General features: G+C 48.5%; 1 protein-coding gene across 6 annotated transcripts in view; it reads left to right on the forward strand.

Moving 5' to 3' along the window:
* Positions 1-26,957, forward strand: part of eps8l2 (EPS8 signaling adaptor L2) — a 46,767-nt gene that overhangs the window by 14,258 nt on the left and 5,552 nt on the right. The window contains exons 2-14 of one of the 6 annotated variants that reach the window (XM_018763734.2): positions 2,492-2,542; positions 3,227-3,273; positions 16,596-16,660; positions 18,879-19,040; positions 22,052-22,201; positions 22,547-22,626; positions 22,712-22,818; positions 22,956-23,032; positions 24,940-25,066; positions 25,763-25,851; positions 26,093-26,167; positions 26,384-26,532; positions 26,677-26,839. In XM_018763734.2, coding sequence (XP_018619250.2) covers positions 2,508-2,542; positions 3,227-3,273; positions 16,596-16,660; positions 18,879-19,040; positions 22,052-22,201; positions 22,547-22,626; positions 22,712-22,818; positions 22,956-23,032; positions 24,940-25,066; positions 25,763-25,851; positions 26,093-26,167; positions 26,384-26,532; positions 26,677-26,839 — 1,326 coding nt within the window. In that variant the 5' untranslated portion in view covers positions 2,492-2,507. Of the gene's footprint in view, positions 1-2,491; positions 2,543-3,226; positions 3,274-8,020; positions 8,482-14,920; positions 15,117-15,153; positions 15,733-16,595; positions 16,661-18,878; positions 19,041-22,051; positions 22,202-22,546; positions 22,627-22,711; positions 22,819-22,955; positions 23,033-24,939; positions 25,067-25,762; positions 25,852-26,092; positions 26,168-26,383; positions 26,533-26,676; positions 26,840-26,957 lie in introns of those variants that run through there. The other 5 variants (XM_018763737.2, XM_018763738.2, XM_018763735.2 and 2 more) reach the window with 5 other exon arrangements.

Consider the following 26,957-nt stretch of genomic DNA (forward strand, 5'->3'; position numbering starts at 1 on the left):
TTACAGGTGGGGTGAGTCTAATACCGTGAGAGGAAGTCAACCAAATGGCATGAATAACATTTTTGGCATTTAGAAACAATGCCTATTAACACATATGCCTGTCAAAATAGTAGTTTGCGACGGGCAAACCCAGCAGCCATGTCTTGTAAATACCGTGATTATGAACATTAAATGGGTTTACATTTATTCATTTAGCTGATGCTTTTCTCCAAAGCAACTTACAATGTTAAGGTCACAGTTATTACATGCTTACAATCATTTATACATTTATACAGCTGGGTAATTTTACTGGAGCGATTTAGGGTAGGTAATTTACTTTACAGGAGTAGCTGCGTAAAGATTTATCCAGGCATGAGCTTAAAGTAAGCGGGGGGTGGGTCCTGCTCTCTGGTGGGTCTGGGGTTCGAGTCCCGCTTGGGGTGCCCGGCGACAGAGTGGCGTCCCCTCCTCGGTGCGTCCCCTCCCCCTCCGGCCTTACACGCTGTGTTGCCGGGTTAGGCTCCGACTCTCCACGACCCCGCATGGGGTTAGCAGTTTCGGATTGCGTGTGCGTGTCTGTCTGAGAGATCTAAAAATTGTCCTTTTGCGCAGCACCAACTCACAGTTTCCAGATTCTTCCATTATTCGAATTTATCAAAGCAATCCGTACATATTTGATGGGGCCCATCGGTTGTGAAGGACAGTTATAATAGGAAATTACCCTGTGGCAGGGAACTCGCATCACCAAGGTGTCCAAACATGTGCCTCGTGGAGCGGATCAGCATTTCAACCAGTGACCCACTTCCTGCCGCCAGAGTGTGAAGAGTCCAGTCTCGCTACTCGTTTCCACCCTCGGCGAGAACTTTACCCCTTTGCAGATCTTATCTGTTCCTGGTTAAATGGCTGAAACGTTAACTGAAAAGCAGCCCGGTCTGTCCTGCCTATAACCGGGCATCGGCAGAAAATGTGCAAATACTCATCCGATTAATTGACGGAGCTTCGTCCACCAGCGGGACACTTGGATCACTGGAGTTACACCTCCTGTAATGAGGGAGCAGGTCACCTCCATACAGTCCAGGGCCGATGGGCTGGAGAATCATGCAGCTGAAATTGTCCAAAATTTCACAGAGTGACCTTTTCATTCAAATTTATTCCAGTATATTTGATATATAACTTTTAACTGTACAACTTGTCTCATTTTGCTCACAAGCATTCTAACTCGAGGGACAGCAAGAGGCCTTGGCGAGAGGGCCAAGTGTCAGCAGAAAGGGGCGGCACGGTGGCTAGTGCTACTGCCTCACAGCGCCTGGGTGGTGTGAGAGGACGTGGGTTTGATCCCCGCTCAATCTGTGTGGAGTTTGTCTGTTCTCCCTGTGTCTGTGTGGGTTTCCTCTGGGTGCTCTGGTTTCCTCCCACACTCCAAAGACATGCTGTTGAGGTTCACACATAGTGTGTGAGTGACAGAGAGAGTGTGTGTGTTCCACTGATGTATGGATGAGTGACCCAGTGTAAGTAGTGTATCTAGCAGTGTTAAGTCTTTGGGTGCTCTGGTTTCCTCCCACACTCCAAAGACATGCTGTTGAGGTTCACACATAGTGTGTGAGTGACAGAGAGAGTGTGTGTGTTCCACTGATGTATGGATGAGTGACCCAGTGTAGGTAGTGTATCTAGCAGTGTAAGTCACCGCGGTGAATAAGGTGTGTGGGCTCATAACACTACATAGAGTTCATTGGAAGTCACTTTGGAGAAAAGAGTCTGCTAAATAAATAAATGCAGTGGATGTGTTGTTGAAAGCCTCCTGTAGCTGATGGTGTCTAAGGACCACATGTTGGTCTCAGTACTCCAACAATGTTCAGAGCCCTGTTGTCATTACCTTCCCTACCCTTCCTCCTACCTGTAAGTGCTAAGTGTCACTCATCCATACATCAGTGGAACACACAACTCTCTCTGTCACCCACACACTATGGGTGAACCTCAACAGAACATCTTTGGAGTGTGAGAGGAAACCAGAGCACCCACAGGAAACCTACACAGACACAGGGAGAACATTCAAACTCCACACAGACTGAGTGGGGATCGAACCCATGTCCTCTCACACCGTCTGGATGCTGCGAGGCGGCAGCACTCCTTGCTGCGCCCCCGTGCCGCCCCATTTTTATGAAACAAAATGTGAGCTTTGCTCTTAACGGGGTTATGCACAGAACGACCTGCACCTCTACGTCGTTTTTCACTGCTGGCCGTACAGGTGTTGTGACAGCGGATGCTGGTGTTCCTGCTTGAAACGGGCAACGCGGCGCGAGAAGGTTGTTAGAGACTGAGGGTGTGACGCACCTTGGCCGTGGAGGAGGAACGGTGGGCTCGTTGAGGGAGAAGTGCACCGTGGGTACTGTGCGGAGGCCAGTGGGGGTGTGTTTAACATGTGTAGCACGGGAGCGTGTGAGGCCTTGTCGCGGTGTGTCTGTTGTGTGGTTATAGCCTGGTTCTAAACCCTCCTTCTTCTGTTCTCTGACAGGTGGATGTCTTAAACAATGAGTCTCCTGGGAGCCCCAACAAAAAACACCAAGTGGGTGCAACATGCTCTCTCTCTCTCTCTCGCTTTTGTTCTCCTTTACACACACACACACACACACACACACACACACACACACACACACACAAACGCGCAGATTCTCCTCTGGTTCGTCAGACAACGCATTCCTCGGCTCCGTGAGCACAAACTCACACACGCACACGCACACACACGCTCACATGAGCTCGCACGTTCGTGTGCAGCCTAACAAAAAAATGCACGCTATGTGCGCATCCACACACTCGCTCGCGCACAGGTATGCCAGCGGACGCGCTGGTTTAGTTATCTAAGTGCGCACACCCTAAAACGCACACTTCCCAGTTATGTACACAAACAGACTCTGACAAGGATTTCTCAGTTGCATCCACACACACACACACACACACACACACACACACACACTCCCTGTTCAGCGTGAGTCAGTGTTCCAGCTGACAGAGCACCTCTGTCGACAAATGTTTTCTTTGCCCGGAGACCTGGACGCGGCCGACACCCCTCCCTCCCGGTTCCCGTCCCCCCACCACACCCCAGTGAACACACACCCCTTGTCCGGAGGTCCAGGGCAACTGCGCGGACTTACACTTGCAGCGAGCCATCGGACAGCACGGGCAGCGTGGGGCACGGGGTCAGGATGAAGAACGGCCAGTCTAACCCTGCCTCTCCCTCCGGTCTTTACAGTGGGGTGGCGCGATCGGACAGCAAGTTGAGTGCCAAGGCCCTCTATGGTAAGTGTGTGTTCCGCTGATGTATGGATGAGTGACCCATTCTAAGTAGTGTATCTAGCAGTGTAAGTCTTTGGGTGCTCTGGTTTCCTCCCACACTCCAAAGACATGCTGTTGAGGTTCACGCATAGAGTGTGAGTGATGAAGAGAGAGAGCGTGTTCCGCTGATGTATGGATGAGTGACACATTCTAAGTAGTGTATCTAGCAGTGTAAGTCACCGCGGTGAATAAGGTGTGTGGGCTCATAACACTATACAGAGTTCATTGGAAGTCGCTTTGGAGAAAAGTGTCGATAAATAAGTGCAAATGTCATGTAAATGTGTATCACTCAGACAAGTAACGAGTGCATCGACCTGTACGTTTATTTAGCGGACACTTTCCTCTGAAGTCTAACGTTTCCACAGCTGGGCATTATTTCAGCATTGATTTAAGCGAGCTTGTTGACGTGCTCTCGGCTTCACCGTAGGTCGCGGCGCGCAGGATCGCGTCTTTTACGCGGCGACGCGCGCGGTAGGAAGGAGAGGATCCGTCTGCCAGCGGCGGTGTCACGAGACCTCGAGCCGAGCGCGGCGTTGAGACGAGGGAGGCGAAGGGTCATTACGGCGCAACGCTCGACAGCACTGTTCTAAAGGTCACGTTTTACTGGGTCTCGGCGCCGCCGAAGCAAACGCCGTAAGCTGCCGTGGCGGACGGGCTTCCGGCGCAAGTTTCTCCTCGGCGATCCACCGGGGCCGCAACCCTGTCAAATCAAAATACTGCAAAATCATGACAATAGTTGATTTGCAAAACAAATGTCAGCGTGAGGAAATCCAGGGCCTGCACTGTTGTGATTACCCAGCAGGCCGCAGCACGGTTCGACCGCAGCCTGATAACTGGGGACAAAGGTTCAAGGGGCGTGCCGGTAAATGTGCTCTCCGATTACTGTTGCTGCCCCGACCCTCCCCCCCCGCCTCGGTCTGTAGCAAGTGTGTGGGACCCTATCCGGGGTGTATGACGTTGTGCCCTGACCAACGTGAGACACCGCAACGTAGGATCTATCAGTGGGACACGGGATGAGTGTTTCCCACGCACGGACGCTAGCTGACCGTGGGATGTGGATCTTGACCTGGGACATTGACCTGGAGGATGATGGGGTAACTGTGGGAGGTGCTCTATGACATTTTCATGTATTCGTTTAGCTGATGCTTTTCTCCAAAGCAACTTACAGTGTTAAGGTTACAGTTATTCACCCATTTACACAGCTGGGTGGTTTTACTGGAGCGATTTAGGGTAAGTACCTTGCTCAAGGGTACTACAGCTGGAGGTGGGGATCAAATCGGCGACCTTCGAATCCAAAGGCAGTAGCTCTAACCGCTACGAGTCCAGCTGTCCCGTGTGCCCGAAACTCTGTACGCCTCTTTGAAATCGTGTGCCGACCGCACAGAGACATTGAACTGACTGCGTTGAACGTGTCACGCGTTACGGGCAGCCTTGCGGTGTAGAGTTAGAGCCACTGAGGTTGCAGGTTTGAATCCCACCTCCAGCTGTGGTACCCCTGAGCAAGGTGCTTACCCTGAATTGATACAGTAAAAATTGTGACAAAACATTGATGAGGATGCTTCGAGGTTGCCAAAAGGCTTTATTTTTCGGCAACCTTGAAGCATCTTTGTCCATCATGACCCACCCAAAATCTTACATGCAACAGATGTTTTCCAGCACTCAAGCCCTTCATTCCTCATTTTACTACAAGTTGAACGCGTCTTTGTTTTCCGTCATACGGTAAAAAAAGATACCCAGGCACCTAAATGGGAAAATAATCGGAAATACACTCTTACGCTAAGTTTCTTTGGAGAAAACTCTCAGGTTAATGACCGATTGGTGGATACAAGGAACGGGAAAGCAGACCTAAGCCGGATGGATGTGTATCACTGGGGACGAAAGATGCGTGTGTCCATGTGTGGCACCAACATAGTACATGGAAACATTTTAATATGTTAAAAGGGCCAGAATTTATTTTACCTGATGCTTTTTTTTTCTAAAGTGACTTGCAATGTTAAGCTCCTTACCATTAATTATCCATTTATAGAGCTGGGTAATTTTACTGGAGCAATTTATTTTTAAGTACCTTGCTTAAGGGTACTACAACTGGAGGTGGGATTTAAACCTGTGACCTCTGGGTCCAATAGTATGAGCTTTAAGCACTATGGTACCGGCTGCCCCACATGGCATGAAAATATACAGCAAATACAAGGCTGTTATGTTTGGGCCATTTTTATATAACATTCCCTGCAATGCTGAGTCTTACCGTGTTTGTAGCATAGTGGTAAACAAGCTTCCTCGAGGCCAAATATTACATTTTCAATACGCAGACATTCTGCTGTAATACGGGCTTGATAAAACACTGATGTATAACCAGGTAAACATCTAAAGCTCTAGGATGTGCAAGTGAAAAAGGTGTTAGTGCAATGATGGATGCGCACGCAAGAGTGTATGAGTGTGTGCTGGAGGGGAAGGGTGTGGGTTCATTGGAAGGTAGAAAGGCCTGTGCGTGTCTACGGCTGGAAAAGGGTGCGTCCTCACGGCAGCTGGCGGATGAAAAGGGCCATTGATGTGGAACCGGGAGCTGGAGTGCGGTGTTGGCGCAGTATGTGGAGCACCGCCCTTCTGTCCACCTCAACACAAACACTTTGTGCGCCTCTTTCAGCTGCTCCTCCCCATGGAATACCGCGCGGTCCCCACACAAGCATATGATGAGAGCATTAGCGTGAAGATCATAGTCCAGGACATACATGGACCCAGCTGTACTCAACATCCCTCTATAGCACACTGCATCTGGCTACACATAGCTAGGCCCAGGTGTACCCAACCCCCATCTACAGACAACTAAGCCCAGGTGTACCCAACCCCCATCTACACACAACTAAGCCCAGGTGTACCCAACCCCCATCTACAGACAACTAAGCCCAGGTGTACCCAACCCCCATCTACACACAACTAAGCCCAGGTGTACCCAACCCCCTTCTACACACAACTAAGCCCAGGTGTATCCAAAACCCATCTACACACAACTAAGCCCAGGTGTACCCAACCCCCTTCTACACACAACTAAGCCCAGGTGTATCCAAAACCCATCTACACACAACTAAGCCCAGGTGTATCCAAAACCCATCTACACACAACTAAGCCCAGGTGTACCCAACCCCCTTCTACACACAACTAAACCCAGGTGTATCCAAAACCCATCTACACACAACTAAGCCCAGGTGTACCCAACCCCCATCTACACACAACTAAGCCCAGGTGTACCCAACCCCCATCTACACACAACTAAGCCCAGGTGTACCCAACCCCCTTCTACACACAACTAAGCCCAGGTGTATCCAAAACCCATCTACACACAACTAAGCCCAGGTGTACCCAACCCCCTTCTACACACAACTAAGCCCAGGTGTATCCAAAACCCATCTACACACAACTAAGCCCAGGTGTATCCAAAACCCATCTACACACAACTAAGCCCAGGTGTACCCAACCCCCTTCTACACACAACTAAACCCAGGTGTATCCAAAACCCATCTACACACAACTAAGCCCAGGTGTACCCAACCCCCATCTACACACAACTAAGCCCAGGTGTACCCAACCCCCATCTACACACAACTAAGCCCAGGTGTACCCAACCCCCTTCTACACACAACTAAGCCCAGGTGTATCCAAAACCCATCTACACACAACTAAGCCCAGGTGTACCCAACCCCCTTCTACACACAACTAAACCCAGGTGTATCCAAAACCCATCTACACACAACTAAGCCCAGGTGTACCCAACCCCCATCTACAGACAACTAAGCCCAGGTGTACCCAACCCCCATCTACAGACAACTAAGCCCAGGTGTACCCAACCCCCATCTACAGACAACTAAGCCCAGGTGTACCCAACCCCCATCTACACACAACTAAGCCCAGGTGTACCCAACCCCCATCTACACACAACTAAGCCCAGGTGTACCCTTCCCCCTTCTACACACAAGTAAGCCCAGGTGTACCCAACCTGCAGCGACACACAGCTATACTCATATATGTTTTCTATACTCAAATGCTTGCAACTGGATTTTACATTTATATTTGCATCTATTCATTTACCAGATGTGTTTGTCCACTTCGGGGCAGCTGGTAGCGTAATGTTTAGAGTTGCTCCCTTTGGATCCAAAGGTTGTAGATTTTACCTGTAGTACCCTTCAGCACGGTACTTATCCAAAACTGGCCCAGCAGAATTGCACAGCTGTAAAAATGGGTAAATAATTTGAAGTTTCTTTGAAAAGAAGTGTTAGCTAAGTGCATAAATGTAAGTGATGCACATCTCCAAGAACAGTTCAACAATGCATCACACCAACAGAAGGAGAGATTGAATGCCGTACTACGGTGTAAAGTATTCTCTACATGAAACTGCATTTTGGATTTCATAAATTATTAAACAGGTAACACACTACATGTTTATTGAGCACATAAGAGATAAGAGGAGAAGAAAGTCCAAAAGAGATCAGTTTTGAGACCCTTCTTAAATGTAGAGAGAGATTCAGCAGTTCTGAGTGAGAGAGGGAAGTCATTCCACCACATCGAAGCCAGAACTGAGAACATTTGAGGTCAAAGTCGCCTTTTGAATCTTCCACATTTCTCCGGTACGACACGTGGCTTTTAACGTAACGCTTCATCATAGCGACTCGGTAACCATGGGTTCGCTTGGTGGCCTGGCAGGTACATGCATGCTGGTCCTGCGCTGTGCGTGTTTGCGTGCTGCGGGAAGCTCTGCGCCTCTTTGCCAAGATCGCTTTCCTGTTCCACACTCGATTTTCCATTCATGCAAAAAGAAAAAAAAATCTCGCAATCGCTCAGGCGGCGCACTTGAGCCGACCAGCCATGCAAATGGACAGCAGGCCTTCCCTGCTGTGCCGCTATCTGTCCCATCAGCGACGGTGGGTGTGGACGCTGGACGGGACATACGGGGCAGGATCGGCACTGCATGTGTCCGCAGGAGTGAAGGAGAGAGGTTCATACGCTCGCGGGTGATTACGCGGACTCTTCGGTTTCTGCTCCGGGTGCAACATGGCCTTAACAGGTAGTGCGGCCGTCGTCGAGGGCCGCTCCGCTGCAGCCTCCGGGGATGTGTGGGGATGTGTGGAGGTCCGCCGAGGAACCGGACGTGAGGGGATGTGCTTTTAAGACATCTATATCGTGAGTCAGGAAAAACGTATCTGCCGGAGTCGCTCTTCCCAGAGACGTATCTGGATTCACGTCTGATGTGCTTCTGTAACATTTCTATTCCAGTTTGCTGACCCGCCTCCACGGTTGCATAACGTTTCCTTGCCGTCCGCACCAAACTCCGCGTTTTGCATTTGTGTGCCGTTGTTTATTAACGAGGAGGGGGGCGCGGTGGCGCGGTGGCGCAGTGGGTTGAACCGGGTCCTGCTCTCCAGTGGGTCTGGGGTTCGAGTCCCGCTTGGGGTGCCTTGCGACGGACTGGCGTCCCGTCCTGGGTGTGTCCCCTCCCCCTCCGGCCTTACGCCCTGTGTTGCCGGGTAGGCTCCGGTTCCCTGAGACCCCGTATGGGACAAGCGGCTCTGAAAATGTGTGTGTGTGTGTGTTTATTAACGTTGGAGTTGTTTTCGGTTTCGGTGCATCGAAAGAACGCGCAGAGGGTGAGGTGACAGTCCTCGCCGAAATGAAGCACTGTAAGTGGAGACCGTTAAGCGTGATGTTGATATGGGGCTTCGGCGAGAGACGACTGTTCGGAACGAGAACCTAGACCCCTCCGTTGCCAGTGTACGACACATAGGTACAGTGGTACTTGAATGTGTGTGACCTCTATAGGGATGGTCATTACTCTTGTGTAGAATATTAGAATAAATGTATAAAATGAGTAAATGACTTTGATTTACACCCCTGGTTCCACTTACCTACTTGGCTTAATCGATGCAACTTGGGCTTCACTTATTTTTACACCTGCACTACTTGTGTGTTTCTACTACACACATGATTTCCTCTAAACCAACATATGGAATTGATCATTACACACCTATTATGCCACCTGAGAAACACTGATTCTCATTATCTTGTATTTTGTGGTAAAACTGAGGGACACCAGGGGTTACCATACTTTCCAGCAGCGCTGTATAGCACATAGGTATTTAGGATTAGGGTTTGACACCAGACTGAAACACAAGACAGTAACAATATACAAGACATGAAGGACACACAATAACAATATTCAAAACGGCCTCCCTGAGATATTAATGGGATGATATTTCTCGTCGGGGTCAAGGAAGGGAACGTGATGTGGAATGCGATAACATCTCTCCATGTAGGCAGTAAGGTGCTACACCCCGTTTGGCGATTTGCTGTTTTTATGAGTCTTTTTGCCGAAGGTTCTTTTTGGATTGCGTTGCAGCTGCAGTGAGTAGGAGACTGTTTTGTAAGATGTCATCATGCTGAATTTAGAGCGAGGCGATCCTGCGCCACGGAGCGCGACCGCGAGGAGGACGGCGGGCACGGCAAAGGCGCTTTGGTGACGACGCGCCGAAGCGGTTCAGGTGTGGCTCCTTGCCCGTGTGCCACATGCCCCGAGCCCCCCGTGTAGGGAAGACACGCAGAGCATCACCTGTCCCGCTGGACCGTGAAGAGGACAGGCGTGTTTGTAAACATACCGCACTGACCAGACACGCCTGAACACCATTTATAATCAAGACCATGGTGTTAAGAGACAGCTGGTACATTTACATCACATTTACATGTATTCATTTATCGGACACTTTTCTCCAAAGCGACGTACATCTCATAGAAAATACAATGTGTTCATTACATTAGCAGAAAGAGAGACGTAGATGCCGACGTGTGACTCTTAAATGCAGTTAGTTTGTTTCCATCATATGAACCAATGTTCATCACACAAGTAGCTGCATAAAATTTTATCATAATATCAATGATTTCTTAGAACCTTCCTAGTAATGTTCTTTTTTTTTGGAGATGCATATAAACAGTTACGTTACATTACAGGAGAAGCTGTGTAAAGGGTTATCTGGGCATCATCTTAAAGTTATAGAGCATGAACATTTATACCTTACATGAACTTAAGAGATCATGGGCCAAGTGATTCTGGAAGAGGTGAGTTTTCAGACCCTTTTTAAATGTGGACAGAGATTCAGCAGTTCTGAGTGAGAGGGGGAGGTCGTTCCACCACAACGGAGCCAGAACCGAGAACCTCCGTGCTTTACCTTTCGTTCATGGGACCACCAAGCGGGCAGATGTGGAAGAGCGTAGCAATCTGGTTGGGGTGTAGCGGATGATCAAGTCTTGTAGATATCTGGGAGCAGTTCTATTGACGCATATGTAGGCCATAACCAGGGTATTAAAAATTAATCGGGGCAGCTAAAGGAAGCCATTGAGGAGACACAAGCAGAGGAGGTAGGTGGTAGTGTAGTGGTTAGAGCTGCTGCCTTTGGAGCTGAAGGCTGCAGCTTTGAACCTCATTTCTGGCTGCAGTACCCTTGAGCATGGTACTTACCCTAAAATTGCTCCAGTTAAATTACCAAGGTATAGAAAGGGGTGAATAACTGTAAGTTGATTAACATTGTCAGTTTCTTTGGAGAAAAGTATCAGCTAAATGAATAAATGTGAGTTTCTTTCTCAGGTTCCACTGTGGTCCCAAACCCAGGTTAGGATGCTGTTTGGCTTGGTTTCCATCCACCTATATGTTTTCAGAGCCCACTTGTCCTGGTCAGGGTTGCTGGGGCTTGATTAACAGTTTGTAAAAAATAAGGCCATAAAAACATTTATGGTCTTGATGTGTCGACACCGGTGGATCGTTTGACGGTAGCATGTTGCACGTCGCTACCTTTGCAGATACACGCAAGCCTGCGTTTGAGGTTCTGGCATGCGTTGGTCGCCGAGGTTGTGCGGAGGGCCGGCCATCTGCCGCGGGCGCGAGCGGCAGCGGCGACGGGAGCTGTGAATGGGGAGGTCGGCAGGAACGAGGGCCATTAATAAGGCATGGGCACGCTCAGCTTTCACAAAAGCACCTGTGCTTATGTTTCGCCTTCCAGGAGCCGCGGCGGGCGGCAGGGGAGGAAATGAGAAAGTATCACAGTTTCCTTTTGCTGGAGCAGGAAGGTTGTGTGGTGGTGGGGGGGGGGGGGGGGATTAGCAGCGGAGCCAAAGAAAGAGTGAAGGGGGGGAGAAGTACTGGGTAGAGTTTCTCTCCTTAGGTAAGAGAGCGAGAAAAGGGAGGTAAAAGTCCTGGCAGATCAAGTCAGATGAAGCAAGAAATACCGAAAAGGACATAGACAACATGGGGAGGATGCAAGAGAGAGACTTGCATTTATTAACACAAAGATGAGTATTAATTTTTTTTTTTTGCTGGATTACTGTTATTACCTAACCACAGATTTGCCCTTAATTCATTCCTGAAAATGGGGCAGACAATGAAAAGACGGATAAAGAAAAGACGGAGGATGGAAAGACGGATAGCGGGAGCCCATTTCCCATTATTCCTTATGGGGAAAACTATAACCGGTTCCCAGCCCATCTGAAAAATGCCACCTATCTTTGACAAATGTCTCTAAAATGCTGTAAAAGGCCCACGTGGCTCTAAAAACTACATAAAACACTTTGATTAATAACAAATTAAAATGACCATAGTAATAAAGTACAAGAGTACACTGGACGCTATTTAAGTTGCCCAGAAATATGGTGACTTGCCCGGACCGTGCTGTGGGCGGGGCTACAGAAAGACGGCTCGGGAGACACAAGTGTTGGCACACGAGCTTTAACGCGCCTCCGCGTCATCAGAAGGAGACACACGGACGCTCGGCAGAAAGCTCTCCAAAAACACAGAGTTATTAATTCCCCATAATTCCCCACAACGCTCGTGCACCATTTAGATCCACAGGATCGGCGCTGCATCATGGGAGAGCAACTGCCCCCGCCGCCACCACTTCAATATATCTGATAGAATTTATCAGTTTGAATAAGAAAACATAGAAAATATGTTCTCAGAGGACAAGTTTTTTGTTTTTTGGGAGACCCTTTATAGAGGAAGGGATTGCGACAGATAGCGAAGGAGGGTATTAATTTTCAAGAAGTGCTGATGCCAGGAGGTCGGGTAGCGGGGTACCCCTGCGCTCTATTAATGAGGAATCCTTGGACCGGGGAAATTGAACACAAGGGTCGTCTGCTCTACGGAAGAGTTGGGCTGTTGTGATTCATGTTGCGATTCAAAACAGGGTCTTAAAACTCACCTTTTCAAGACTCGTCCGAACACACGACTCACTTGGCCCATGATCTCTTAAGTTCATGTAAGGTGTCAAAGTTTATGCACCATAACTTTATGACGATGCCCGGAGAAACCTTTACACAGCTACTCCTGTAATGTAACGTAAATGTTTATATGTGTCTCAAAAAGAAAAATTAGTAGGAAGGTGGTCAAAAATTGTTGATATTGGGATAAAGTTTTATGGAGCTACTGGAGTGATGAATATTGGTTCATATGGTGGAAAGAAACTACCTTAGAATCACACGTCTGCATCTATGTGTCTCTTTCTCCTAATGTAATGAACACCTTGTATCTCTATGAGATGTATGTCGCTTTGGAGAAAAGCATCTGCTAAATGAATACACACATCATCTGAAACCCCTTGTCCCATACGGGGTCGCGGAGAACCAGAGCCTAACTTGGCAACAGAGGGCAAAAAGCTGGAGGGGGAGGGGACACACCCAGGACAGGACATCACTCCATCACAAGGCACCCCAAGCGGTACTCAAACCCCAGACCCACCGGAGAGCAGGACCCGGTCCAACCCGCTGCGTCACCACACCCCCCAATTAAACGAATACACACACACACACACACACATTTTCAGAACCGCTCGTCCCTTACGGGGTCACGGGGAACCGGAGCCTACCCGGCAACACAGGGCGTAAGGCCGGAGGAGGGAGGGGACACACCCAGGACGGGACGCCAGTCCGCCGCAAGGCACCCCAAGCGGGACTTGAACCCCAGACCCACCGGAGAGCAGGACTGCGGTCCAACCCACTGCGCCACCGCACCCCCCTAAACGAATACATGTAAATGTAAATCTAAATACTGTGGGAAAAAAAAAAAAGTGCCAAGTTGGTGCCGTAGCCCAGAAGAAAGAAAGAAATTGTTCTGAACACATGGGAAAGAACTGCATAGTTGGTCATGCTGTATATAATAGAAGAAAGGACTCAGAGAGGAGAAAGGCCAACCCATTCATGGGGTCTGAAAAGATAAGTTGAGTCTGGGGGGGAGTGGATGGAGGAGGGACAACGGAGGTGAGTCATACCGCGCTGCGTCTAACAGGGCCGAGCGTTCCTCGGTGTGTCGTCCTCACCTGTTGACCGTTGACCTCAGAGCACCTGGACAATGTACCGCACTCCACAAACGGAAGGCCGCTGCTCCGAGAGACAGGAGTGGATCCTTGAGCGCCGAACCGCGCGTAACTTGCTATGCCACTTTGTCACGAAAGCGTCACACCCCCTCATTAGTGCCGGTGCGGTGAGTCACTGCGTCGAAACACGGAGCCTTTATTCCCTCTCCCGGTTTTGAGGTCCGCTCGATGTCTCCGAGAAGGTGGCCGCATGAGATTAGTCACTTTCTCTACATGGATTTCTTGGAGTTTGGTGAAGAAGAAAGAGTGTCATGTGTCTTTTGTATTTCGCATTTTGCCACTTGAATGGTGATGCAGTACACGCTCGCATACCTTCCTTTTACCGCGGTTTTCCAGCATTTTTTGGCAATGCGGCGGCATTTTTTTTTTTTTAAACCTCAGGAGTCACTTGGGTTATTATCTATAGAGCTAGATATTGTACAGATCGATTTCGATCTTCTGAAAACGTGCATATGATCTGCTCCTGGGTGGGGGGCAGGAAGGACCGTGGTCCTTTGATTCAGTGTTTTGTCTGCAGTTTATGGGAGGTTCAATGTGGTCAAGGCCTCGGTGGATCGTGGCCGGTGGTAGATCTCCGTTGGGGTTCAGGGGGGTGTGGATCGCAGTGGGGTGGAGAGAAGCAGAAGTGCACCTCTGCTGGTTCAGCACAAACCCATCAGTGGGTGTGGGCTGCAATGTACAGAGCAGCTCGAAAGTGTGGTAAACCCCTTGTGTCCTTAGTTTTACCACAAAATGGTTATTTAATGAGAATCAGTGTTTCTCATGTGACATAACTGGTGTTTAATGACAAATATGGTCCACACGTGGCCTTAGAGGAAATCGTGTGTGTAGTAGAAACGCACAAGTAGTGCAGGTGTAAAAATAAGTGGAGCTCTAGTTACACTGATTAAGCCAAGCAGGTCAGTGGAACCAGGGATGTAAATCATAGTGATTTACTCATCTTCTAAGTTTATTTTAGGATTTAGATTGTACTAGTTTATTTTTAATATTTAATCCAAAGTTAATGACCATCGGGGAGGCATGGTGGCGCAGTGGGTTGGACCAGGTCTTGCTCTCCGGTAGGTTTGGGGTTCGAATCCTGCTTGGGGTGCCTTGTGACGGACTGGCGTCCCATCCTGGGTGTGTCCCCTTCAGCCTTACATCCTGTGTTGCTGGGTTAGGCTCCGGTTCCCTGCGACCCCGTATAGGACAAGCGGTTCAGAAAGTGTGTGTGTGTAATGACCATCCCTACAGGGTTCACATACTTTCAAGCACCGCTCTATAAGATGTGTAGCTTGGGGTGAAGCCGGGCTGTGACCTGACACCCACTTCAGGCCTGGAGCTGCTGCCCTACCGTCCTGCTCCACCATTAAATGGCCACCCAGCTGCCGGATCGCTCATGGACAGCGAACGCCTCTGTGCACTGCGGTAATTACGCACCCGTTTGAGGCTCGGCCCTGCAACGCTTTGAAATCCCAGCTTACATGAAGCAACACACTTTTTATCCTTTGACTTATTGTTGGAAAAATAAACTGCGGAAAAGTGGCAGCCGTCAAGTAACCGAGCACCTCCCGCTCATTTGTTTGCCTATCGGCGCTTCTGTCCGGAGCGATTTGCATAGCCTGGAATTTGAACCATCACGCACTGCACATAAGTGCAGTAATAAGGATGGCCGCGGTATTTCGCTGTTTAATGGCAAAGAGTGTTTTTATAAGTCGAAGGTAATTAATCGTGGAATGACGCGATGCGGGAAACACCAGTGGAGCGGTGCGGAGGCAATGAGGAAGCGGTGGGAAGAGGAGGGCACCGTGCTTTTACCTTATCAGCTACTCTTTAACCCCACTGAGAAATGGACGGACGGACAGACAGAGCGAGAGAGAGAGAGAGAGAGAGAGAGAGAGAGAGAGCGGTTCAGCCTGCCAGGGCCCTCATTGCTGGGTAGGAGATGGTGAGAGTGCACAGGGTGCGGCGCTCCAGCGACACACCAGCGAATCCGAGTGAGACGGGGCAGCGCGGTGAACCATGTGGGGCAGGTGGGGAGAAGGTAAGAGCCAAACGGTCTCTAGGACCAGCTCAGCTCAGCTCATCTCATCCCATCTCATCCGATCGCGGTCCTCCGTCCCGGCGACCGGCTGGGTCGGCATCACCAGGTTAAAGAGCCGGCCCTGGGTTCAACTCCCGGCGCTGCCTTCAGATTGCAGTGTGGGAAAGTGTGTGTTGTCTTAGCTGCTGTTGTTGTCTTATAACAGCCAGAAGGTTTCCAGTTTGAATCCCACTGCTGCTGTTGTGCCCTTCAACTGGGGACTGAGTTGATCCACTAAGTGTGTCCTGGTTACAGTTATGAGGGCAGCAGGTGGCGTGGTGACTAGTGCTTTTGCCATTGGATCCAAAGGTTGGAGGTTTGAATCCCACCTTGAGCTGTAGTACCTTTGACCAAGGTTCTTAACTTAAGGTAAAACTCTGGTAAAACTACCCAGCTGTATTAATGGGTAAATGACTGTAGGTTAGTTTGGAGAAAAGCAGCATTGGGGAGGAGGTGCTCTCAGAGGCTGGGACTGTGGATCCCTGGACTAGGCTCTGGGTCGGGAACCCGTGTGAGGGTGAACAGCGACAGGCTGCTGTGGCTTTCTGTCTATTTCTGACTATTTCCAGTGGAGAATTAAAAATGTATTTCACCGCATGGCTGATGTCATTACTGAGGGTGACTTGTAATTCACACAGCAGGGTAGTCCTACAGGAAAATACCAGGGTACGTGGCGCCGGTAGTGGCAGGAACGATACTTGAACCTGCAACTTTAAGACTGCAAACTGGCATCTCTAAATACTTCACTGCCAGTTTAAAGTCCTGTGTGTGTGTGTGTGTGTGTGTGTGCAAGATTCTCACACTTCTATGTTTCAACTCCACAGAGCAGAGGAAAAAGTACTCGAATTCCAACATCATCATGCACGAAACGTCCCAGTATCACGTGGAGGTAAGACCTGAACCGTCCCGTCCTCCTGGGGGACGCAGGACAGCGCTGAGTTTATCTCGGTTCCAGTAAAGTCAATCAAAGCTGGCGAGTGTGTCCTGTTTTATTGCTCAGCTTTTAGGGGCGGCGAGCTGTAAAACAGCACTCAGGCCACTTGGCACACAGTTTATCTGTTGATGTAAGGAAAGTATGTGTCATTAAGGAGCTTTTTAGACGTGTACACGTGTGCCGTGTTCATGGAATATGCACTGATTGCGGACATGTTGTACTGTGCTCTGACACACACACACACACACACACACACACACACAGATCCATGCATGGAATGTACACTGATTATCAAAGTTTGGTACTGTGCTCTCGCTGTGATCCGGTATTCACACAAAATTCTCACACACACACACACACACTAAACGTAGATAGCAATGCACATGCACGAACACACACACACACACACACACACACACACACACACACACATACACTCGTGCACGGAGATGGGTTATGATGTGAAAGACAGTGCACAGTGGAACTAAAGGCTCAGCAACCTTTGTCCTCCTCCACCTATAATAAATACAGCTGAGTGCGGGAAGCCGATCTAAGAAACACCCACAGCCGTCTAGTAATTCCTATCTGCAAGTCCTCGATTCCCGCCTAGAGCCCACTGATCTACCAGCAATGCGGACAGGAAGACAGTCGGTGAAGGGATAAGAATGTGGACAGGAAGACAGTCAGGGACATAGACAGGAATAGAGCAGGGTAAGGGACATGGGGACATGGTAATAAACATGAACAGGAGGACAGTTAGATTTCTGGACAGGACTTTGGACAGGAAGATAAAGAGGGACACAGTCATCCACAAGGGCTTGGGCAGAACACCCCCCCCCCCCCCCCACCATGGTACCGTCCAGTAAACACAGTACAGCAGTTTAATAGGTAGTTAAAGAAGCAGTCTGGTCAAATGTGACTTTCCCTCCCTGGAATAAAACCCCTTTGCTATGAGGATTACCCACTTTGTACCACATCGGTACCGTGTTCAGCGTGCAGCCAATGTTTTGCTCGTTCAAGCTGCTAGTAAACTCAGCTGCTTTGTTTCTAGATCGTTCTCTTCTTTCTAGACCTTGTGAATTTATAAGCATGTAAATATACGTAGGAACACACACACAAATGTAAGGAACGTGTGTGAAACGCACTCGCCAAACGCAGCGGGGAAACGTGCGCATGTTCCTCAAGTTTTTGTGCGGCATCAGTCGCTCTTCCCATGACGTTTCGCGCAATCGGGGTTCTCCCGTGTGGAGGGACAACTCGTCCGCTACGGTGGACGTCTCGCTCGCCGCCGGCTGTCCTCCCGGCGTCATTCTCTAAATCAAATCACAGGCTGATCATCCTTACTGATGAGCAGCAGCGATGTACGAAAGCGTTTGTTTCGCTCGATGTGGACACTGTGTGTCCTTCTTTGAGTCAGACTCACTTCTTTGCGTCTCTGAGGTCCCGACCCCAACCCCCGTCTTAATATTTCATCTGTTGCTGACGTGACGCTATTGTCACAGCAGCTTGTAGTTCTTGACCCCAACAGACAGCTGGGTCATTCTACTGACTCCACTGCAGCAACTCATCTGAAGTGCCTTGGAAAACTAGTACAGCAGGAGGGGGTGGGTGGGGGTCTTGAACCAGCAACCTTCAGGTTTCAGATATTTCATTCATTCATCAATAAAATTCCAGTAACTGCTTTTCCTGAGCTGGATTGTGGTGATGCAGAGCCTATCCTGGAAGCACTGGGGCACAAGGCTGGGGGGGGCTATACTCCAGAAAACATGCCAGTTCATTGCAGGGTGGCCACACACACACACACACACACACACACAGTCTCTCACCCATTCACACGCTAAGGCCAAATTAGAGTCACCAATCCACCTAAACTGCATGTCTGGACTGTAGGAGGAAACCAGAGCATCCAGAGGACACCCACACAGACACAGGGAGAATATGCAAACCGCACACGGACTGAACGGGGATCAAACCTACGCTCTCTCGCACCACCCAGGTGCTGTGAGGTGGCAGCGCTACCCGCTGCACCACCGTGCTGCCCTTTCAGAGGCCTCCATATGTAAAGAAGAGAAACATTCAGTAAAACTTCAGATGTTATTTTTTTCCAGGTTGTCTGTCTGTCTTACTCTGTATCACCCCACCAATACCGCCCAACTTTTCTGCCCCCCCCCAGCACCTCTCCACTTTCGTGATGGATAAGTCCGAGTCCATCGTCACGGTGGATGACGCCATCAAGAAGCTCATCCTGTTGGACTCGAAGGACAAGATCTGGACACAGGAGATGCTTCTGCAGGTCAGCGACAAGTCTGTGCGCCTGCTGGACTGCGACACACAGGTGAGGGCCGCCGGCACGACTCACGGGTGCGAGCGGTCGAACGCGCGTTATGCTGCGTGCCCAAACGTGTCACGCGCACACGTACACGCTACGGTTCTCGCTTCACCTGAAACGCATGTGGGCTGTGGGAGGAAACCAGAGCAACAGGAGGAAAACCACGCAAACCGGAGAGAGCGTGTAAACTCCACACAGACAGAGCCAAATTCCAACCTATGTGTGATCGCACAGCCCGGGACGTGTGTGGCACCGGCGCTAGCCGCCGTGCCACCTTGTACACGCCACACAGAACCCCTGACACCACGTGAGCAGGAAAAGACTGCAAAATCAGCGAATTATTCATACCTGGAAAAAATTCAGGCGACGTGTTTTCCGTCCAAGTAATCACTTCAGTTCCGACTTGTGGTCTCGCTGTCAACTCCCATATTTTGGAGCAAAACTTGATCCATGAACCAGGTTATTGATCACATACATCGGTGCTTGAAAGTATATGAACCCTACAGGGATGGTTATTGTCCTGGTATAAAATATTAAAATAAACTTATGAAATGTAAATGTTAAATGTTAAAATAAACCAATAAAATGAATAAATGACCATGATTTACACCCCTGATTCTACTTACCTGCTACATTTAATCAATGCAAATTTGGCTTCACTAATTTTTTACACCTGCACTACTTGTGTGTTTCTAAAGCAACATATGGAATTGATCATCACACACCTATTATGTCACATGAGAAACACTGATTCTCATTAAATACCCATTTTGTGGTAAAACTAAGGGACACAAGGGGTTACCACGCTTTCAAGCAGCACGGTATGTTGTTCAGTGAAATGTCCTTTAGAGTACAGCCTGTATTCTTTCCCTATTGATCACTGTTTTAGAGTAAATCTAAGTTGGTGGTCGGTACCGTCCAGCTCCAGGGGCCCAGACTGAACATTCCAGCTGTAGATCAGTAGACCTGATCTCCTCCTGAAAGTTCGTAATGGTTTTAATAAATTTCTAACAGCAATTCCTATTAAATATGAAATAATCAAATGGTAAAAAATGTACTCAGAATACTGGTTCCGGAAACATCTCAATGGGTTCTGCACCAGCTCTCAGAGTTTTCATCAGCAGCTGCGCAGCCAGGTTGAGGCTCATAGAGGTTTTGGATTCACGTCATTATTACTTTAGTTGACACCTTCACATGATGTAAGTTGCTTGACATACAAGCTTTACAATTAATTACCCTTGTATAAAGCATGGTATCTTCGGTGTATTGATTCAGGGTAAGCACCTTATTCAAGGTACCGCAGCTCAAACCCAGGACGCCACTCCCTGCCCCAGAAACCTCAATTTTACCACAGTGACACAGCGCTGAACTAAAGAAATGAACGATGGGGAAAAAAATCTGAGATTTAAATGCGTGACCATGTAAATATTATTTTTATTAATATGGGGAGAATACAAGACGAGAGAGACCGGTGACACCAGTTGTACTGCGTCACCTGGTGGAGGAGGACGGAGGTTCGATCGATCGGAAGCCCTCGGAATGCTCTTGAGGGAAAGTGGCGCGTGTCACGTCTGTGCGGAATTGAGGGGCGTCGCCACGCAACGCGTGATCACAGATAACCGACCTTTTCCAGACTTGGCACAGAAAACGTCACGATTGTTATTCTGGTTAATTATTGCCGATCTCTAGCCGGTGTGGAGGCGTGTTGAACGACACGCAGTGTGCGTTCGAGAATTCTACCTGTGGGGTGGTGGGAATGAGTGCGCTAAGGCTGGTAAAGAACTTGCTCTATAATCTTATCCATCCAACTTCAATAACCTCTTGTTCCGATGAGGGTTGCGGTGATCCAGAGCCTATCCTGGAGTCAATGGGCGCAGGGCCGAGGGGGGTACACGCCGGACGGGACGCCAGCCCATCGCAGGGTAGCCACACACAGACGCATCCATTCACGCACTTTGAGCATTATAGCATCACCAGTCCACCTGAACTGCTTGTCTTTGGATTGTGGGAGGAAACCAGAGCACCCGAAAGAAACTCACGAAGACCGAATTTTACCAGCTCCGCACAGACTGAGCGGGGCTCAAGCCCACATCCTCTCGCATCACCCAGGCGCTGTGAGGTCTTGTCAGACAGTTCACTGAGAGGACACGCATCGCCTGATTCTCGTACCGCTCAGGTGTGTCTGGAAATCATGCCCACCTGGCGCCAACCAGAGACAGAAGGTGACAGCAGGTGCCGCACAAGTCGTCGTAGAGGAGCTGAAGGCATCCAGAATTCATAACTAATATACAGACATCATACATTCTCATTTATTCATTTAGCAGACGCTTTTCTCCAAAGCAACGTTCATCTCAGAGAAGCTTCTGTCCGTCCAGAGACCATACGTCTTCATGAGTTCGGTCAACGGTGGGAGACTAGTTCAGGTGATACAGTTAGCGGTCAAAGCTGCTGGTTTTGGACCCGAATAACCAAGGTGTGAATCCAACCTCCTGCTGTAGTACCCTTGATCAAGGTACTTACCCTGAATTGCTCCAGGAAAAACTACCCAACTGCATAAATGGGTAAATTAGGGTAAGTGATGGGGATAGCTGGTAGTGGAGTGGTCTAAACTGCTGCCTTTAAACCCAAAGGTCGCAGGTTTGACTCTCACCTCCGGCTGTAGTACCCTTGAGCAAGATGCTTACCCTCAATTGCTCCAGTAAAAATTACCCAAATGGGTAAATTGGTGTAAGTTGCTGTACAGGAAAGTGTTAGATATTAAGTAAATGGATTGTACTGTACGGTTTTGCAGGGTTCATGAAGCTGCATCCTGTCCTTGTTGTACCTTGCCGCATTTCCTATATTTACCTTGTTTACTCACCATTGTCCACAATAAAGCACGATCACCGCTGCCCTAGTGGATCAGTGGTTGTTGAAAGTGTGGATGATCTGATATTGATGATCCAACAACTACAGTGGCTGTGAAGTCCTGCAGGTCCATATGACTGTGCTGACTGTGAACGTGGCGCCTCCCTCAGGAGGAGCTGGAGAACTTCCCCCTGTCCACGGTGCAGATGTGCCAGACGGTGCTGAACCAGACGCGCTACCCGTCAGTGCTGCTTCTCGTGTGTCAGGATGACGAGCAGCACCGGCCCGACATCCACTTCTTCCACTGCGACGAGGTGGAGGTGAGACCCACCGCTCACTGTCCAAACTGTGTCTCATAGTGAAGTGTCACGCAGTCCACTGTCCACCGATGTGGCCCAACATTGCAGTGTAACACAGTCCACCGATCTCGTCCAACACTGCAATGCAACACAGTCCACTGATCTGGTCCAACACTGCAGTGTAACACAGTCCACTGATCCAGTCCAACACTGCAGTGTAACACAGTCCACTGATCTCATCCAACACTGCAGTGCAACACAGTCCACTGATGTGGTCCAACACTGCAGTGCAACACAGTCCAACTAATTCCCCAACCCTAACCCTCAAAGTCTCAGCAAAGTTCAGCAAATCTCTCTGTGTTCTAGGCTGAAATGGTCCATGCTGACCTTGACAGCGCCCTCAGGGACAACAAACAAGGCAAGAAGATGCGTCCGCAGACCCTGAAGTAAGCAGACCTCCAGGCACAGCTTCCTCACATGGCACACGCATTCTCTCCAGCTGGACTCACACCCCGACTGCTCTTGTCCCAGGGTTAACCAGGAGAAGATGAAGCGCCACAGAGAGACCATAATCCCCCAGTCTTCCCCCAAGGAGCTGGGTCCTGGCAAGGGAAGAGTGGCTGCCACCAGCATGAAAGGTAAACTACGCAAAAATGCACACGCACAGAGACACCTGCACACAGGTACACAGTTATAACAAGACACAAACACACTTACACAAGTGTACAGTGTGCGTCTTTCAAGTATTGCATCTGATGGTGTTTGTGTTGACCAGATATCGACAGACGGGGTTCCGTTCAGCATGACCAAGAGTCGTCCGAGAAGATGGCCCAGCGCATTGAGAAGGATGTGGTGAGTTTCAGCGACGCCCCGGTGGGATGCCATTGAAACACTTATTGCTTAGATTCCTACAGTGTTCATCGCATTGCAAAAATAAAGAGTTGCTCAAAAGGTGAAATCTCATAAATCAAAGATGGGGGCGGCATGGTAGTACAGCGAGTAGCGCTGTTGTCTCACAGCAGCTGGGTGGTGTAAGAGGATGTGGGTTTGATCCTTGCTTGGTCTGTGTGGAGTTTGCCTGTTCTCCCTGTGTCTGTGTGAGTTTCCTCCGGGTGCTCTGGTTTCCTCCCACACTCCAAAGACGTGCTGTTGAGGTTCACCCATAGTGTGTGAGTGACAGAGAGAGAGAGTGTGTGTGTGTGTGTGTGTGTGTGTGTGTGTGTGTGTGTGTGTATTCCACTGATGTATGGATGAGTGACCCAGTGTAAGTAGTCTATCTAACAATGTAAGTCTTTGGGTGCTCTGGTTTCCTCCCACACTCCAAAGACATGCTGTTCAGGTCCCCTCATAGTGTGTGAGTGACAGAGAGAGAGTGTGTGTGTTCCACTGATCTATGGATGAGTGACCCAGTGTAAGTAGTGTATCTAGCAGTGTAAGTCACCGCGGTGAATAAGGTGTGTGGGCTCATAACACTACATAGAGTTCATTGGAAGTTGCTTTGGAGAAAAGTGTCTGCTAAATAAATAAGTGTACATGTAATTACCATTAGCTACAATGGTAAAAATTTTTATGTGTTCTGAGTCCCAAAGTGGACCGATTTATGTTAAAATATCACCAACTAATCCCATTAAATTGGACAGGTAGTTGAAAAGTTAAAATTAGTAATCATAACACAACATTACAAGGCAGTTTCCCTTCATTCATTACTCTGATACAGTAATATTTTAATACTTTTGTAGCTATAATGTATGGTCCTCGATATTTATGTACTAATTCAACCTTAAGTTAAATACAACTCAGAACCACAAAGACTAAAGAAATAATGCAAATAAATTGACAATCACTGTACAAACGGACATTGAGAGGACAGTCCAAACTGAGGCCACGATCACTGACATTGTACTTAAATTTTTTACACACTGATCCTGCTGGATAATTTTTACTCAACCAATTTAGGGCAAATACTTCAATCAGAGGTACCACAAAAGGCGAGTTTCAAACCTGGATCCTTTGAACAGAAGAAGGCAGCTTTAACCACTGCACTATAAGATGCTCTCATAGAGAAATAAACAAAACCCCACACTGACAGAACAGGGATTAAACCAATGACCCACTGTGAACCATCATTTTATCCCCATCTCTGAAAATTTTTAGTATAGTTGAAGAAAACATAAATAAACTACCACATAATATAATTCATGAGATTAATTTAACCACAAACTACAATTTATTGATAGTGATGAGCTTTTTATTATCTGAAACGCTATAATTTATTATGGCCGCTTGCTGTATGCAGTCACGGTCAAGCACATCACTTGTATTTATGTGTTCAACTGTAATTCTAGGGTTAAACTATTTGCAGTCCTGTTCCCATGCATTTAAACTGTAAAAATACTGTGAAATTTTTTACTGTGTGAAAGACACACTGCACATAGTCAGACCCACTGATTTACATTGTATCATTTAGCCGATGCTTTTCTCCAAAGCAACTTACAATATTAAGGTTACACTTATTTACCCAATTATAGAGCTGGGTAATTTTACTGGAGCAATTTAGGGTAAGTACCTTGCTCAAGGGTACTACAGTCCGAGGTGAGATTCAATCAATCAATCGAATCTGCGACCTTTGGGTCCGAAGGCAGTAACTCCAGCCGCTACATTCCCACTGATACTGTTATTAACTGCATATAGCTGCAGTAAATGCTCATGAGAGGTGTGTGGTGCACTGGTCACTGAGAATGATTACTGTGTTTTGCCAGCAAATCCTGAACTGTGCCTTGGACGACATCGAGATCTTTGTAGCCCGGCTCCAGAAGGCTGCAGAGGCGTTCGTTCAGCTTAAACAGCGCAATAAGAGCAAGAAGGGCAAGAAGAGAGGGCCTGCAGGTAAATCACAGTAAAAGTGCTCATTTCTCACAACGCTTCACCCTCTTCTTTCGCCCCTCGTCTTCCTTCCTGTATGTTCCGCTGCTACTGTAAAAACCTGGTATTTTGCTATGTCTGCTGCAGGGATTCCTGTCAGTAATGGCTTTAAAATCAATAGAAATTTGTTTCATTATATGAAAGATTCATTTCGTTATCTGCCCTCCAGCTGTCCGCTGGTAGTGTAACTATGCTTCTTAATCATCAAACTAAGGACGTCATACTATGTTGAAAGCGTACTCGTATTTTGTGCATCTTCATTGAAAAGGTATTGCTCAAATTAGGGTTGATGATTGGTGTCTCATTCTTCACACTGAAAATGGTGTGTGTTTGTTGGTGATTTGGCCAGTTTATGATTGGAATCTCATTCTCCATAATGATTATTGCTGGTTTCAGTCTTTATGATCTGAGCCTTATTTTTGTCATTTAATATTGTTGGTGTTTTTGCTGTTGACTGGAGTCTCATTCTTCATAATCAGTATTGTTGGTGTCCGTTGATGATTGGAGTCTCAGTCTTCATAATCATATGGTTGCTGTCTGTTGATGATTGGAGCCTCAGTCTTCACCGTAAATGAAGTTGGTTTCAGTGTCAATCACTACAGTCTCATTCTTCACAGTGAATAGTGTTCTGTCAGTGTTGATCGCTGTGCTTCTTCCCAGAGGGCATGCTGACCCTACGAGCCAAGCCCCCCACAGAAGCTGAATTCACAGACAGCCTGCAGAAGATAAAGCTGGCCTTCAATCTGCTGGTGGGTTCCTCCTGCACCGAGTCCTGTTCAAATCAAAATTGTAACCATCTTATCTTCACTTCAGCCACCTTCCCTGAAAATAATCAGGTTCATATTCTGTTTCCTCCCACTTTCTTCCTCTCTTGTAGTTGCAGACGTATAACAAATGTACCATACGTACGAGAAGAACGTTCCACCTTTTTATTGACTAGGATTAGGAACTTCTTCTGCAGTCACAACCGGTTGTTTCTGCCCCCTCTAGGCCAAACTGAAGAAGCACATCCAGAACCCCAGTGCCTCTGAGCTCGTTCATTTCCTTTTTGGTCCCCTGGAGCTGGTAAGCAATTGGACCGAGAAACTCAACATACCAGCTGACCCTTTCTTTTCCACGAAGCAGCTGAGTTCCGTGTTTACAGAGCATGACCAAGGACCACGCCGTGGCAGACATACCACCACGTCGGTGTCGGTCAGAGTGAGCTGGGCTGATGGAGAGGTGACATGCTGACGCTGTGCTGGCTGATAGCGAGATGACCGGCTGAATCTGGTCCCCCAGGTGCTGCAGAGCTGCGGGGGCCCGGAACTGCCTCGCTCCATCATTTCCCCTTATCTGTCCCGGGATGCTGTTGACTTCCTGAGGGGGCACCTCTCTCCCAAGGAGATGACCATCTTCGAGCTGCTCGGAGACAGCTGGACCAGGCCAAGGTGTGTTGAATGTGTGCGCAAGCTCATTTATGTATTAATTTGCCTTACAGCATTACCTCACACTAGCTGTGTCCGTCAAACTCAGCATGAAAGTGGTTGTGATGCTGAGACAAAGAGTTCATAACCATCGTTTCTCTCCCTCAGAGGTGACTGGCCAAGAGATCAGCTTGCCCCTCCCTATTTGCCCAAGTTTCGCAATGGCTGGGAGCCTCCTGCTGAGATTTTTCTCTCATCGCCATGGGAAACGGAAGGATCTCTCCAGCCCCTTAACCTCAGCCACCCAAACTACAGGAAACAGTCCGAAGAGGTAAACAAAACAAAAGCGAAGAATGATCATACTGCCGTTTTTACCTGTGTTCGCACTCCGAGATTCACCGCCGTTTCTCGTTCGCCGGCTTAGCCAACGTACGACATACTAGCACAGG

The sequence above is a fragment of the Scleropages formosus genome, chromosome 11 (assembly GCF_900964775.1).
Source record: "Scleropages formosus chromosome 11, fSclFor1.1, whole genome shotgun sequence".
In the NCBI taxonomy this organism is placed as follows: Eukaryota; Metazoa; Chordata; class Actinopteri; order Osteoglossiformes; family Osteoglossidae; genus Scleropages; species Scleropages formosus.